The 15,544-nt window shown below is 38.6% G+C and overlaps 1 protein-coding gene across 2 annotated transcripts in view; it reads left to right on the plus strand.

Annotated features, from left to right (window-relative positions):
• Positions 1-615: 615 nt before the first annotated feature.
• Positions 616-15,544, plus strand: part of taf7 (TAF7 RNA polymerase II, TATA box binding protein (TBP)-associated factor) — a 27,121-nt gene continuing 12,192 nt past the window's right edge. Inside the window, exons 1-10 of one of the 2 annotated variants that reach the window (XM_053506191.1) lie at positions 616-749; positions 1,012-1,070; positions 2,243-2,319; positions 3,024-3,102; positions 9,243-9,376; positions 11,994-12,117; positions 12,223-12,281; positions 12,406-12,478; positions 14,141-14,251; positions 14,474-14,668. In XM_053506191.1, coding sequence (XP_053362166.1) covers positions 1,052-1,070; positions 2,243-2,319; positions 3,024-3,102; positions 9,243-9,376; positions 11,994-12,117; positions 12,223-12,281; positions 12,406-12,478; positions 14,141-14,251; positions 14,474-14,668 — 871 coding nt within the window. In that variant the 5' untranslated portion in view covers positions 616-749; positions 1,012-1,051. Of the gene's footprint in view, positions 750-1,008; positions 1,071-2,242; positions 2,320-3,023; positions 3,103-9,242; positions 9,377-11,993; positions 12,118-12,222; positions 12,282-12,405; positions 12,479-14,140; positions 14,252-14,473; positions 14,669-15,544 lie in introns of both variants that reach the window. The other variant, XM_053506190.1, reaches the window with a different exon arrangement.

A 15,544-nucleotide genomic window follows, 5' to 3' on the forward strand; every position in this document is an offset into this window, starting at 1 on the left:
ATACTGATGAAATGCAACACATAAATGAACAAAGACACGACCTTTTTGGTGGCCCTGCATAGAAACAATGAAGCAGTTAGTAGTAAATATATTAAGTAAACCAACACAGAAAGTTCGCAGTTTACGGTGGCCCTGAAGTGGCAGAACAAAACTGAAAACAAAATAACAAACCCCCCCCCAAAAAAAAAACAAGAACAAAAAAACAAATTCAAATCCAAATTACTAAAAACGGAAAACGAAATAAATGATATCTAACTGGCCGAGAAGTGCAATACAAATTAACAAAACAGAAAACAAATGTTGGTTTTTAATTTGTTTTCCGTTTTGTATATATATATATATATATATTTTTTTTTTTTTTTTTTTTGGGGGGGGGGGGGGGGATTTGTTGTTTTGTTATTTTGTTTTCGGATTTGTTAATTTGGTTTTGAATTTGTAATTTTTTTTCCGTTTTGTTAATTTGTTTTGCACTTTAGGGCCACCGTACGCAGTACCCCGATTAGACATCTACAGGTAATGGAACCAGCTTAATGGAAAATATTTTATCCACCCCGTCAAACTACTGCTCCACATTCCGGTCCAGTAAGTGGCGATAATGTGGCCAGCAGATGGCGGTAAAAACTTACAAGCCGGCAATAAACTTCAAAGAAGAAGAACACTTGCAGTCCAAACAAAGCAGGCCTGAAGAGAAAGCTTCTGTCTTTTAACATACCATTTTAATTGAGCTGGTGGAGGTTTGCACATTTCAGGTAATGTTATACTTCTTTTTTTGCTTTATGATGACCTAGGACAATAACAAATGCCTTTGTTGCGGTAGCTAATACATATTGCTAGCTATCTAAATCTATACGCAACGTGGCTAAAAGTTACCGTGTGTTCACGTTAGCCAAGTCTATGTATTAACTGCTGTTGTGTTTATGAATATGTGTGCCAGTTTGCTAATGTTAGATAACGTTTGATCTAAAGTTGTTGAAAAAGCACCATATATCTAACGAGATCTCTTTACAGCAGGAAGATAATCAGCTGACGTTACGTACGGGATAAAATTACCATGGCATCTAAAACGAAAGGTAGGCACCAATCTTTTTGGAGGACGTTTAAATTGTAACCTTAATGTTGGGGAAATGCTCATTTACAGCAAATTTACCTTAATGTTACATCATCAAACATGTTCAGTATTTCCAGTGAGTGCCTTACACAGCACAGCGTGAAAAGAAAACAAAGTATTAAGTTTACTAGATACTAAAGGAAAAGTGATCATTTTATTTTCCCAACCTTCACTCAACAGTTAGAGAATTAAAATATAAGAAATGAACCAATTAAGACCATATGGAAGACATAAAAATATCAAATGCATTACCTTAGTTTAGATAGATTGAACCTGTCAATATAATTGTCACCATTTGGAATTGCAGTCTGAGTCAAACCTAACAGGAATTCTTTAAAAAAAATTCTTTGTAAAGAAAGGGGAAATCACTTAAATTTTTATAAATGTCAAGCGAAGTTGGACTAAATAAATTAACCAGCGGTCCAGAAAACAGACCATCGTGTATAGTCAAGGCCATGCTGTGTTGTCAAACGAATACACTACATAGAGTTTGTGCAAAGATATCATGTTGTCACTTGATGTTTTTTTTTATATGTTCATACTGTGAGTCAAACATTCAGTCAGCAGTCATGTTACATTTATGCCATTAACTTCCTTGCATGTTGAAAAGCTAGTTTGAAAATGGCAATAATGTCAGTTAAATAAAAATATTAAGAAAACCAACATTATATTTTCCATCCACTGGCAGCTGTAAACATTTTAGCAACCTCAGGCTAAAGCTAAAAACCAAAACATTACAACAGATAGATCATAGTTCAACTGACAAATCATCATATAATTCCCTGGTAATTGAACTTTCATTTTACAAGTCTGCTGTCTTTGAAATCAATTTGTTTCCTTTTTTTTTTTTTTTTTTTTGCTTGGCCTGTTTTATGTGATTAAATTATTATTTTTAAGGCAAATACAAGATGTCCATTTGTTATTCCATTGCACAGTATGTTTGAGACATAGTGTCTCAAACAGACACATAGTGTCTCAAACATAACTTGTAAGTCGTTCTGGATAAGAGCGTCTGCCAAATGCCTAAATGTAGTGTCATGTGATGGCACTGCAATAGGCTTCAGAGTCACCTGACCAGAATAAAGTGCTCCCTGTTTAAATATATGAGTCTTAAAAAGTAAAAATTTTTTGCAGTTGGAAAAGTTAATTCCAAAAACAAGGAAGATGCTCCTCATGAACTGGAAAGCCAGTTCATTTTGCGGCTACCTCAGGTAAGCAGCTCTTGTCCAACTTATTTTTTTTATTATTATTTTTTTTAAATCTGACATATTATCATATATAGGTACAGCTTCATATGAAGTGTTCCGGGTAGTATTTTACAATCTTCTCCCTATATTCACTGAAAATTTAATGCCTTTTTGGTCTATAAAAATTTACCAAAATCCACTGTTCAGGCTAATGTACCTGTTGTGCATAATTATTATTATTATTATTATTATTTTATTATGGTTATTATTATTATTATGGTTATTAATGTTTTTGTATTATTATTACAATGTGATCGATTTGGCACTCTGTCAAGGGTATACCCTACCTCGTGCCCAAAGTCTCCTCGGATAGGCTGCAGGCCCCTGTGACCCTGTACATGGGATTAGCAGTATAGAAGATGAATGATGATGATGATGATGATGATTATTAGCTATTAGTAGTTTCCTATTGGTCATTAGCTTGTGTTATTGGTGAAGTGTAGCATTTGTATTTAAATAAATATCCCAGCTCACATCTTATATGTTTATTATATGTGATTACAATTTTTTCCTCAGCACTATCTTGAACACCTTGGGCACATTTTAAAACAAATATTAAACAAACCATACCAAACACATGGAAGAGGACCACTGTTTAGAATGTTACATCTCAGGTTGTATTAGGTATAATTATAAATTTATTCTGAAAATCTGCAATTTTTTTTTAGGAGTATGCTTCTACAGTGAGACGAATTGCCCAGTCTGGCAGTGTAAATCTTAAGGACAGACTTACTATTGAGTTGCATGGTATGTTTATTAAAATATCTTTTTCAAAGGCTGATAGGGGTGTGTGTGTGTGTGTGTGTGTGTGCGCAGTACTGTGCAAATGGCACCATATTATATGCTGTGTATGTATGTGTGTGTGTGTGTGTGTGTGTGTGTGTATATATGTATATATACACAGTATCTCACAAAAGTACACCCCTTACATTTTTGTAAGTATTTTATTATATCTTTTTAAGGGACACACTAAAGATATGAAACTCTGATAGAATGTAAAGTAAAAAGTGTACAGCTTGTATAATGATGTAAAGTTGATGGCCCCTCAAAATAACTCAACACGCAGCCATTAATGTCTGAACTGCTGACAACAAAAGTGAGTACACCCCTAAATAAAAATTTTCCAAATGTGCCCAGTGTCAATATTTTCTGTGGCCACAATTATTTTCCAGCACTGCCTTAACTCTCTTGGGCATGGAGTTCACAAGAGCTTCACAGGTTGCCATGGAAATCCTCTTCCACTCCTCCTTGATCAAGTCACAAAGCTGTTGGATGTTAGACACCTTGCGCTTCTCCACCTTCCGTTTGAGGATGCCCCACAGATGCTCAATAGGGTTTAGGTCTGAAGACATGCTTGGCCAGTCCAGCACCTTTACCCTCAGTTTTTTCAGCAAGGCTGTGGTTGTCTTGGAAGTGTGTTTGGGGTCATTATCATGTTGGAATACTGCTCTACGGCCCAGTTGCCGAAGGCAGGGGATCATGCTCTTCAGTATGGCACAGTACATGTTGGCATTTATGGTTCCCTCAATAAACTGTAGTTCCCCAGTGCCGGCAGCACTCATGCAGCCCCAAACCATGACACTCCCACCACCATGCTTGACTGTAGGCAAGACACATCTGTTTTTGTAATCCTCGCCTGGTCGCCGCCACACACACTTGACACCATCTGAACCAAATAAGTTTATCTTGGTCTCATCAAACCACAGGATGTGGTTCAGTATTCCATGTCCTTAGTCTGCATGTCTTCAGCAAACTGTTTGCGGGCTTTCTTGTGCACCATCTTTAGAAGAGGCTTTCTTCTGGGACGACAGCCATGCAGACCAATTTGATGCAGTGTGTGGCATATGGTTTGAGCACTGACAGGCTGGCTTCCTATCCCTTCAACCTCTGCAGCAATGCTGGTAGCACTCACATGTCTATTTTCAAAAGCCAACCTCTGGACATGATGCTGAACTCCTGCACTCACTTCTTTTGTCTACCATGGCGGGGCCTGTTCTGAGTGGAACCTGTCCTTTTAAACCGCTGTATGGTCTAAGCCACCTTGTTGCAGCTCAGTTTCAGGGTGTTCGCAATCTTCTTATAGCATAGGCCATCTTTGTATAGAGGAATAATTCTTTCTTTTAGATCCTCAGAGAATTGTTTGCCATGAGGTGCCATGTTAAACGTCTAGTGACCAGTATGAAAGTGTGAGAGCGATAACATCAAATTTAACACACCTGTCCCTTGAAAAGATATAGTAAAATATTTACAAAAATGTGGGGGGTGTACTCACTTTTGTGAGATACTGTGTGTGTGTGTGTGTGTGTGTATATATATATATACTGTGTGTATATATATATATATATATATATATATATATATATATATATATATATATATATATATATATATATATATATATATATATATATATATACATACACACTGTGAGGTCAATAAGTATTTAATCACCCTGTTATTTTGCAAGTTTTCTTACTTAGAAATCATGGAGGGGTGTACAATTTTTAGCATAGGTGCATTTCCACCTTGAGAGACAGAATCTAAAAAGAAAAATCCGAAGACAATTTATTTATTTATTTATTTATTTTTTTTACAATTTATTTGTGAATTACTGTCTCAAATAAGTATTGGATCACTTGAGTCAAAAAAAATAATAATTTGGTACAAAAGCCTTTGTTAACAATTACGGAGGTCAAACGGTTCCTGTAGTTCTTCACCAGGTTTGCACACACTGCAGGAGGGATTTCGGCCCATTCCTCCATAAAGATCTTCTCTAGATCTGTCAGGTTTCAGCTCATCAAAATTTTTTTTTTTTGGATTTAGGTCTGGAGACTGGCTAGGCCACTCCAGAACCTTCTTACGGAGCCGCTCCTTGGTTTTCCTGACTGTGTGCTTTGGGTCATTGTCATGTTGGAAGACCCAGCCACAACCCATCTTTAATGCTCTGACTGAGGAAAGGAGGTTTTTGCCCAATATGTCACAATACATGGCCCCGTTCATCCTCTCCTTAATACAGTGCAGTCGTCCTGTCGCCTGTGCAGAAAAACACAGGGAAACTTCTGTGCGATGCAAGATTTTAAACCATGACGTCTTGGTGTATTACTGATAGTAGCCTTGGAAACGATGGTCCCAGCTCTTTTCACTGCATTGACCAGCTCCTCCCGTGTAGTTCTGGGCTAATTCTTCACCATTCTTAGCATCATTGATACCTCACGAGGAGAGATCTTCCGTAGGCCCCAGTCCAAGGGACATTGACATTCATTAGCCTCTTCCAATTTCTGACAATTGCTCCAACGTTTTTTTTTTTTTTTTTTTTTTACCAAGCTGCTTGGCAATTACCCCGTAGCCCTTTTCAGCTTTGTAAAGGTCTACAATTTAGTCTCTTGTGTCTTTTTTTGCAGCTCTTTGTTTTTCCCCATGTTGCTACTTAGACTTGGGCTGATTGTGGGGTGCACAGGTGTCTTTATGACGGCTAACAACCTCAAACTGTTGGTACTAATTTAGAATCATGAGCAGAGTGTGGCTGGACTATTTAAAAGCAAAATAACAGGTCTTTGAGGGTCAGAAATCTGGCTGATAAACAAGTGATTAAATACTCATTTGACACAGTTTTTTTAGATTCTGTCTCTCACAGTGAAAATGCACCTATGCTGAAAATTGTAGACCCCTCCATGATTTCTAAGTAAGAGAACTTGCAAAATCACAGGGTGATCAAATACTTACTGATAGTTGATAATTGATATAATATATATATATATATATATATATATATATATATAATATATATATGACACACACACAGTGGAGCAAAAAAAGTACTTAGTCAGCCACCAATTTGCAAGTTCTCCCACTTAAAAAGATGAGAGGCCTGTAAATTTCATCATAGGTATACCCCAACCCCAAAAAATCAGAAAAACACATTGTAGGATTTTTAAAGAATTTATTTGCAAATTATGGTGGAAAATAAGTATTTGGTCAATAACAAAATTTCATCCTAATACTTTGTTATACTGTATACCCTTTGTTGGCAATGACAGAGGTCAAACATTTTCTGTATGTCTTCACAAGGTTTTCACACACTGTTGCTGGTATTTGGCCCATTCCTTTTTGAGAGCAGTGATGTTTTGTGGCTGTCGCTGGGCAATACAGACTTTCAACTTGACTCCCAACCCCATAGAAGATTTTCTATGGGGTTGAGATCTGAAGACTGGCTAGGCCACTCCAGGACCTTGAAATGCTTCTTACGAAGCCACTCCTCCACGTCTGGACGGTGTGTTTGGGATCATTGTCAGGCTGAAAGACCCAACCATGTTTTATCTTCAATGCCCTAGCTGATGGAAGGAGTTTTTTACTCAAAATCTCACGATACATGGTCCCATTCATTCTTTCCTTTACAAGGATCAGTCGTCCCATTGCAGAAAAACAGCCCCAGAGCATGATGTTTCCACTCCCATGCTTCACAGTAGGTATGGTGTTCTTTGGCTGCAACTCAGCATTCTTTCTTCTCCAAACACGAAGTTCTGTTGGTTTCGTCTGACCATATGACATTCTTCCAATCCTCTTCTGGATCATCCAAATGCTCTCTAGCAAACGTCAGATGGGCCTGTACATGTACTGGCTTAAGCAGGGGGACACGTCTGGCACTGCAGGATTCGAGTCCATGGTGGTGCAGTGTGTTACTGATGGTAGCCTTTGTTCCTTTGGTCCCAGCTCTCTGCAGGTCATTCACTAGGTCCCCCCAAGTGGTTCTGGGATTTTTGCTCACAGTTCTTGTGTTAATTTTGACCCCACGGAGTGAGATCTTGCGTGGAGCCCCAGATTGAGGGGGATTATCAGTGGTCTTGTATGTCTTCCATTTTCTAATAATTGCTCCCACAGTTGATTTCTTCACACCAAGCTGCTTACCTATTGCATATTCGGTCTTCCCAGGTTGGTGCAGGTTTACAATTTTGTTTATGGTGTCCTTTGACAGCTCTTTGGCCATAGTGGAGTTTGGAGTGTGACTGTTTGAGGTTGTGGACAGGTGTCTTTTATACTGATAATACATACCATTAATACAGGTAACGAGAGGAGGACAGAGGAGCCCCTTAAAGAAGTTGTTACAGATCTGTGAGAGCCAGAAATCTTGCTTGTTTCTAGGTGACCAAATATTTTACTGAGGAATTTACCAATTCTTTAAAAAACCTAAAATGTGGGTTTCAAATTTTATTTTATTTTGTCTCTCATAGTTGAGGTATACCTATGATTAAAATTACAGGCCTCTCTCATCTTTTTAAGTGGGAGAACTTTTACAATTGGTGGCTGACTAAATACTTTTTTGCCTCATTGTGTGTGTGTGTGTGTGTGTGTGTGTGTGTGTGTTTTGTTTCATTCCCGGTGCAGGTTAAGATAGATCGCAGGCAGATATCTAATACAATGCAATTTTGGATTGTGAGCATAATTAGTTCCGAAAGTGTCTTGTATATCAAACACTTGTATATAAAGGTGATTTTTTTTTTCCCATAATAAATAATGAAAAACTTAGTTAATTCGTTCCACAGCCCAAAAATGGTCATATAAAATTATTAATAAAAAATATAAAGTAAAAATAAAACAAATTAACCTGCACTTTACATTTGAAAGTGTAGTGACCCAGGGCCGACAGTTCTGTAACTTAATAATGCCTTTATTGATAACAGAAAGGCATAAAGGCATAAGGCCAAAACCTAATGACACACATGCTCCTTGTTTCTCCACGTTCAGCTGCTTGTTTTCTGCTCTTTTTGAACAAGCAAATCCTTTCCATTACCATCACTACTGCCATCTAGTGGATAGGTGGGTTTATTGTTCTCAAGAGGAGAGAGAGAGTCGTTCTACACAGTAGCACCCTCCCTTCTCTCGTCTTACTTTAACTTAACACAAACACACATACTAACGGAAACACTGGTCTGTCGGGATTCTTTTCAAATGTAAATTACAGGATAATTTGTTTTATTTTATTTTATATTTTGTATTGTTTACGTTTAAATATTTTTGGGTTATGCAACAAATCATCGTTTCCACGTTTTCTTATGGGAAAATTTGCTATTATGGCGTTATATTCCTGCCACAATTCTGAGTGCGTGGTTTGACATTTTGAGAGCAAACAATGTCTCCACTGCGCGCTCAACAGCTCGATTCTCAACATGTTTTTCGCGCACGCGCGACTTCTCGATTCTGTGCGCGCTCGACTCTGCCTGCACGCACGTGCAATGTTGTCCAGTGTTACAAAACTGCCACAAAACCAGCCAATCACAGACATCCACACACTACTTCTAATTGGTTGTTTCTCCTCCAATCAAGTGGCACTACTATCGACCGCTTAACATAAGCTTTGTAAATAAAGATTTATAAGTAAAGCGACCGAGTTGTCCGATATGAATTTTAGTCAATGTAGTCTAACAATAAGCTATATGGATAATTAGATAGGTAAATAAAAACACACAATGGACAAACGAAAAAACTAAACCGAAAAAAAATAAATACTATAATATTTATAAATAAAAACACATTTATTTACATTGTGTATCTTATATAATTTCTTTTCATTTGTATATAATCATATGTAATTTTAATTTCTTATCATTTTCTTTTGATTTTGTAAAGCTGCTTTGAGACAATGACCATTTTAAAAGCGCTATATAAATTGCGCTGTGGAGACATTGCACGCGCATAGAGTGCATTGTCTGCTTTCAAAATGTCAAACCACGTGCTCAATTGTGGCAGGAATATAACGCCATATGATGTGAGTGTTTTGATGTACTAGCACGAATGAATTTGCGAACGAATTGTGCGCGCAATCCAAGGTTTGAATGTAACAGTAATTACTTTTTAACTTTATCACTAACCCCATTTGTTTTGCACCTTAGCGGATGGCCGTCATGGAATCGTTAGGGTGGACCGTGTCCCTCTAGCCTGTAAATTAGTAGATTTGCCCTGCATCCTGGAGTCCTTAAAAACCGTTGACAAGAAGACCTTTTATAAAACTGCCGATATCTGTCAGGTAACACCAGCTTTATCCAAAGAAAAACCTTCCTTTATTAGTGTTGTGCCAGTTTTAATTCTCTATGTGGTGTTGTGTAGCTTACAACATATTAAATCAACTTGCGATCATTATATACATTGTCAACATATACAGTTAAATAAAAGATAAAGACAGTACACTAATATAGTACATTGTTATGTTTATGAATAAATGTGTAAACTGACCTATTTACTTGTTGGAAACTTTGTTGTGCTGTGGAATTGATTATGGATGTATATTATTAAAAGAATCTGCCCATAGTAATTTCATTATGATTTGTAAAAATTAACTTCAACTTCGTCACCTATTATTTAAAATTCACTTCTGATAATTTTTGGCAATTTCAGCCCACTAATTCATCAGGCAGTAAATAAAATTCACCAAGAAAACAGTTACTGATGGCAATCATTCTTTGTTCAAAAAGATAAAATGCAGGTCCTTCTCAAAAAATTAACATATTGTGATAAAGTTCATTATTTTTTGTACTGTACTGATAAACATTAGACTTTCATATATTTTAGATTCATTACACACAACTGAAGTAGTTCAAGCCTTTTAATTATTTTATTATTGATGATTTTGGCATACAGCTCATGAAAACCCTTAATTCCTATCTCAAAAAAATAGAATATCATGAAAAGGTTCTCTAAACGAGCTATTAACCTAAACACTTGCAAAAGATTCCTGAGGCTTTTAAAAACTCCCAGCCTGGTTCATTACTCAAAACTGTCCAGAAGGCCATCATTGACACCCTCATTCAAGAGGGTAAGACACACAAAGAAATTTCTGAAGCAATAGGCTGTTCCCAGAGTGCTGTATCAAGGCACCTCAGTGGGAAGTCTGTGGGAAGGAAAAAGTGTGGCAGAAAATGCTGCACAACGAGAAGTGACCGGACCCTGAGGAAGATTGTGGAGAAGGACCGATTCCAGACCTTGGGGAACCTGTGGAAGCAGTGGACTGAGTCTGGAGTAGAAACATCCAGAGCCACCGTGTACAGGCGTGTGCAGGAAATGGGCTACAGGTGCCACATTCCCCAGGTCAAGCCACTTGTGAACCAGAAACAGCGGCAGAAGCGCCTGACTTGGGCTACAGAGAAGCAGCACTGGACTGTTGCTGAGTGGTCCAAAGTACTTTTTTCGGATGAAAGCAAATTTTGCATGTCATTCGGAAATCAAGGTGCCAGAGTCTGGTGGAAGACTGGGGAGAGGGAAATGCCAAAATGCCTGAAGTCCAGTGTCAAATACCCACAGTCAGTGATAGTCTGGGGTGCCATGTCAGCTGCTGGTGTTGGTCCACTGTGTTTCATTAAGGGCAGGGTCAATGCAGATAGCCATCAGGAGATTTTGGAGCACTTCATGAAAAGAGCACATCTGCTGAAAAGCTTTATGGAGATGAAGATTTCATTTTTCAACACGACCTGGCACCTGCTCACAGTGCCAAACCACTGGTAAATGGTTTACTGACCATGGTATTACTTTGCTCAATTGGCCTGCCAACTCTCCTGACCTGAAACCCGTAGAGAATCTGTGGGATATTGTAAAGAGAAAGTTGAGAGACGCAAGACCCAACACTCTGGATGAGCTTAAGGCCGCTATCGAAGCATCCTGGGCCTCCATAACACCTCAGCAGTGCCACAGGCTGATTGCCTTCATGCCACGCCGCATTGAAGCAGTCATTTCTGCAAAAGGATTCCCGACCAAGTATTGAGTGCATAACTGAACATAATTATTTGAAGGTTGACTTTTTTTGTATTAAAAACACTTTTCTTTTATTGGTCGGATTAAATATGCTAATTTTTTGAGATAGGAATTTTGGGTTTTCATGAGCTGTATGCCAAAATCATCAATATTACAACAATTAAAAACTTGAACTACTTCAGTTGTATGTAACGAATCTGATATATATTAAAGTCTAATGTTTATCAGTACATTACAGAAAATAATGAATTTTATCACAATATGCTAATTTTTTGAGAAGGACCTGTATACCATGACTTAGGGATGCACCGAAATGAAAATTCTGGGCCGAAAACGAAACCGAAATTTTTGGATGCACTTGGCCGAAAACCGATACCGAAACCGAAAATGGCTTTATTAAAAAACATGTTTAAAATATTTTCTTTTTGTTTGTATTAAAAAAATGTTGCATATTGCAACTTTGCTGTCCTCATCTGAAACTTTGAAGTGCTTCCAAACCGCCGACATACTCCGTGTTTGATGCGTAATGACGGCGCGAACGAGACGGGAGGATGGGAGAGGCGTGGCGACAATTTCGGCTTTTATTTTCGGCGCTTTCTTACGTTTCGGCCGAAACCGATAATGCTATTTCGGCCGAAAATTTTCGGCGGCCGAAATTTCGGTGCATCCCTACCATGACTCTATATGACCAGGATACACCATGACTCATAAATTTTAGTTAACTAATTTAAGCAAATGGTCTTGCATAAAACCACAAAAATGCATAAACCACACCAGATTTATACCATAAAGAGAGATGCAATATGGTATCAACACCACTAGAAAGATCAGAAAAATGGATTTGATTAGTCTAACAGTCCTTAACTGTCTAAGCAATTTCCTAAACATTTTTTCCCTAGATGTTGGTGTGCACTTTGGATGGAGACCTTTATCCTCCTTTAGAGGAGCCCACTGGGACTGTAGACTCCAAAGCCAAGAAAAAGGATAAGGACAAGGACAAGAAGTTCATCTGGAATCATGGCAGTAAGTTTTTGCTTCCATAGATAAAGGTCATATACATAATGTACATATCACGGACATATCTGATTTGACAATGAATGGATTTAACGTTATATATCGTCTCTTTAGTAACCTGCCCTCTGAAGAACACAAGGAAAAGGCGATTTAGAAAAACAGCGAAGAAGAAGGTAAACTTGCATTGATTTGCTTTTTCTGGATCAGTTTGTCCTCAGTAGTGCTATGTAAGAGTGTATGTACTCGTGTGCATTTATTATAGGGAAAGTTTAACCCTTTAACTGTAATCTTTTGCAGTACATTGAGTCTCCAGATGTGGAAAAAGAAGTGAAGAGGCTCCTAAGCACAGACGCTGAAGCAGTTAGTGTCCGTATCCCTTTGTGCCCTCCACGCCCTTTGTGATATCCACATTCATATATATATATATATATATATATATATATATACACACTCAACAAAATGTTTCTGCTCCCATTTTTCATGAGATGGACTTAAAGATCTAAAATTCATTCCAGATACACAATATTACCATTTCTCTCAAACATTGTTCACAAAGCAGTCTAAATGTGTGATAGTGAGCACTTCTGTTTTGCTGAGATTATCCATCCCACCTCACAGGTGTGCCACATCAAGATGCTGATCTGACATCATGAGTAGTGCACAGGTGTACCTAATACTGCCCGCAATAAAAGGCCACCCTGGAATTTGCAGTTTTTTCTTTATTGGGGGTCTGGAGACTCAGAACCGGTCAGTATCTGGTGTGACCACCATTTGCCTCATGCAGTGCAACACATCTTCTTCGCATAGAGTTTATCAGATTGTCAATTGTGGCCTGTGAAATGTTGGTCCACTCCTCTTCAATGGCTGTGCGAAGTTGTTGGATATTAGTGGGAACTGGTACACGCTGTCGTATACGCCGGTCAAGCACATCCCGTCCATAACAGATGCCTGCCCATACCATAACCCCACCACCACCATGGGCCACTCGATCCACAACACTGACATCAGCAAAGCGCTCACCCACACGACGCCACACACGCTGTCTGCCATCTGCCCTGAACAATGTAAACCGAGATTCATCCGTGAAGAGAACACCTCTCCATAGAATGTGAGCATTTGCCCACTCAAGTCTGTTACGGCGACGAGCTGAAGTCAGGTCAAGACCCCGATGAGGACAACGAGCATGCAGTTGAGCTTCCCTGAGACGGTTTCTGACAGTTTGTGCAGAAATTGTTCGGTTATGCAAACCAATTGTTTCAGCAGCTTTCTGAGTGGCTGGTCTCAGACAATCTTGGAGGTGAACCTGCTGGATGTGGAGGTCCTGGGCTGGTGTGGTTACACGTGGTCTGCGGTTTTGAGGCCGGTTGGATGTACTGCCATATTCTCTGAAACGCCTTTGAAGACGGCTTATGGTGGAGAAATGAACATTCAGTGCAATATCTGGTTGACATTCCTGCTGTCAGCATGCCAATTGCACGCTCCCTCAATGATTGTGACCTCTATGGCATTTTGCTGTGAGACAAAACTGCACATTCCAGGGTGGCCTTTTATTGTGGGCAGTATAAGGTGCACCTGTGCACTACTCATGATATCAGATCAGCATCTTAATGTGGCACACCTGTGAGGTGGGATGGATTATCTCAGCAAAGCAGAAATGCTCACTATCACACATTTAGACTGATTTGTGAACAATGTTTGAGAGAAATGGTAATATTGTGTATCTGGAATGAATTTTAGATCTTTAAGTCCATCTCATGAAAAATGGGAGCAGAAACAAAGGTGTTGCGTTTATATTTTTGTTGAGTTTGAGATATATATATGAATTTGGACTTAAATCACAGTTTAAATGACCAATGAAATATGACAATTGGAATATTAATAGACTTTGACATTACCAGAGATGTGATATTGTTTACCTCATTGCCCACTGCTAATGTTTATGTTGCATTTAGAGTGCATTGTGCTTGCTAGGTCCTCTATTAATAATAGCAGAAATGGGAGTGCTGGCATATTACCTTGACTTGGCTATTAGGATGGGAAGTGATTGCTGAGGATGAGACAAAAGAAACTGATAATAATTTATCGCTGTCCAATTTGGACTCCTCACCTGGAACCTCTGGACACAAGGGCCACGACTCTTCAGGTACTTTACACTCACAAATAATTATAAATATACGCGTGTATTTGCCAAAACTTGCGTTGTAGATATTACATATTTGTGCCAAAATTGGTTTTATGAATGTTAACCTGTTTACATCAAGATGTTGTCTCATTCTTGGCTAATTCACCAAGTCCCTAATATGTTTGCTTCCAGTTTAACACTGTATTTGTCTAAGAGGTTTCTTTTTTTTAATGTTCTGTCCAGTCCCACATGATGAGTTGCGAGAGATATTTAATGACATCAGCAGTAGCAGTGAAGATGAGGATGATGAAGGTGACCGGCATGACGATGAAGACCTAAACATTATGGATACAGAGGATGACATGGTGGGTCGTCTTAACGAGAAGCTTAACGAATCTGATGGGGGAAGAGACGAGAACAACAGAAACAACCAAATAGGTAATGGTTATGTGCTCTCGGCATTAGGGGCCATGTGCCAATTTAGATCAGAGTTCTATCAGTGGCAAAAAATTTAAAGGTGAAAAGAACTAGTTACCTATAGTGTGATAGACACTTTCTCAATAAGAGAAATAAATAGACAACTGATGTGTCCACTGAATTCTGGGGCCGCCTGTCACTTTTTGAAGGCTTGTTCAAATGTGGCCACCTTCCTCTAAAAACAAAGGGTGCAACCAAGTGTGCTTCACAGCCAAACCTTTTCTAAGATTCTGTTTGTGCCAGGAAAGAGACCGGAAGAGATTATGGCGGACACAGGTCCCAAAGATAATAAAAAATAGATTAAATATATTAATTAAACCTTGTAAAACCTAATACATTGGAATCTTGGATTACGAAACCAAATCAAATTGTCCAATAAGAAATAATAGAAATTAAAATTATTTGTTTCACAGCCCCCAAAAATAAATACATTAAAAAAAATTGACACAAAATATAAAGTTAAAAAAAAAAAAATAACCGGCACTTTACCTTTAAAAAAAAAAAATCCCGACAGGTAACTGTTTCCGTTTGTGCGCACAGGCACACTGTGTCTGTGTGTGTGTCTGTGTGTGAGAAAAGCTAAAGTAAGAAGCCCCTCCCCTCCTTCCCTGCATAGAGCAAAGAAAAAGAGTGTGTGTATGTCTGTAAAGGCGAAAGTAGGAGTTTGTGTGTGTGTATGTCTGTAAAGGCGAAAGTAGGAGTTTGTGTGTGTGTGTGTGTGTGTAAAGGCGAAAGTAGGAGTGTGTGTGTAAAGGCGAAAGTAGGTGTGTGTGTGTGTGTAAAGGCGAAAGTAGGAGTGTGTGTGTGTGTGTAAAGGCGAAAGTAGGAGTGTGTGTG

This window comes from Clarias gariepinus, chromosome 10 (assembly GCF_024256425.1).
Source record: "Clarias gariepinus isolate MV-2021 ecotype Netherlands chromosome 10, CGAR_prim_01v2, whole genome shotgun sequence".
In the NCBI taxonomy this organism is placed as follows: domain Eukaryota; kingdom Metazoa; phylum Chordata; class Actinopteri; order Siluriformes; family Clariidae; genus Clarias; species Clarias gariepinus.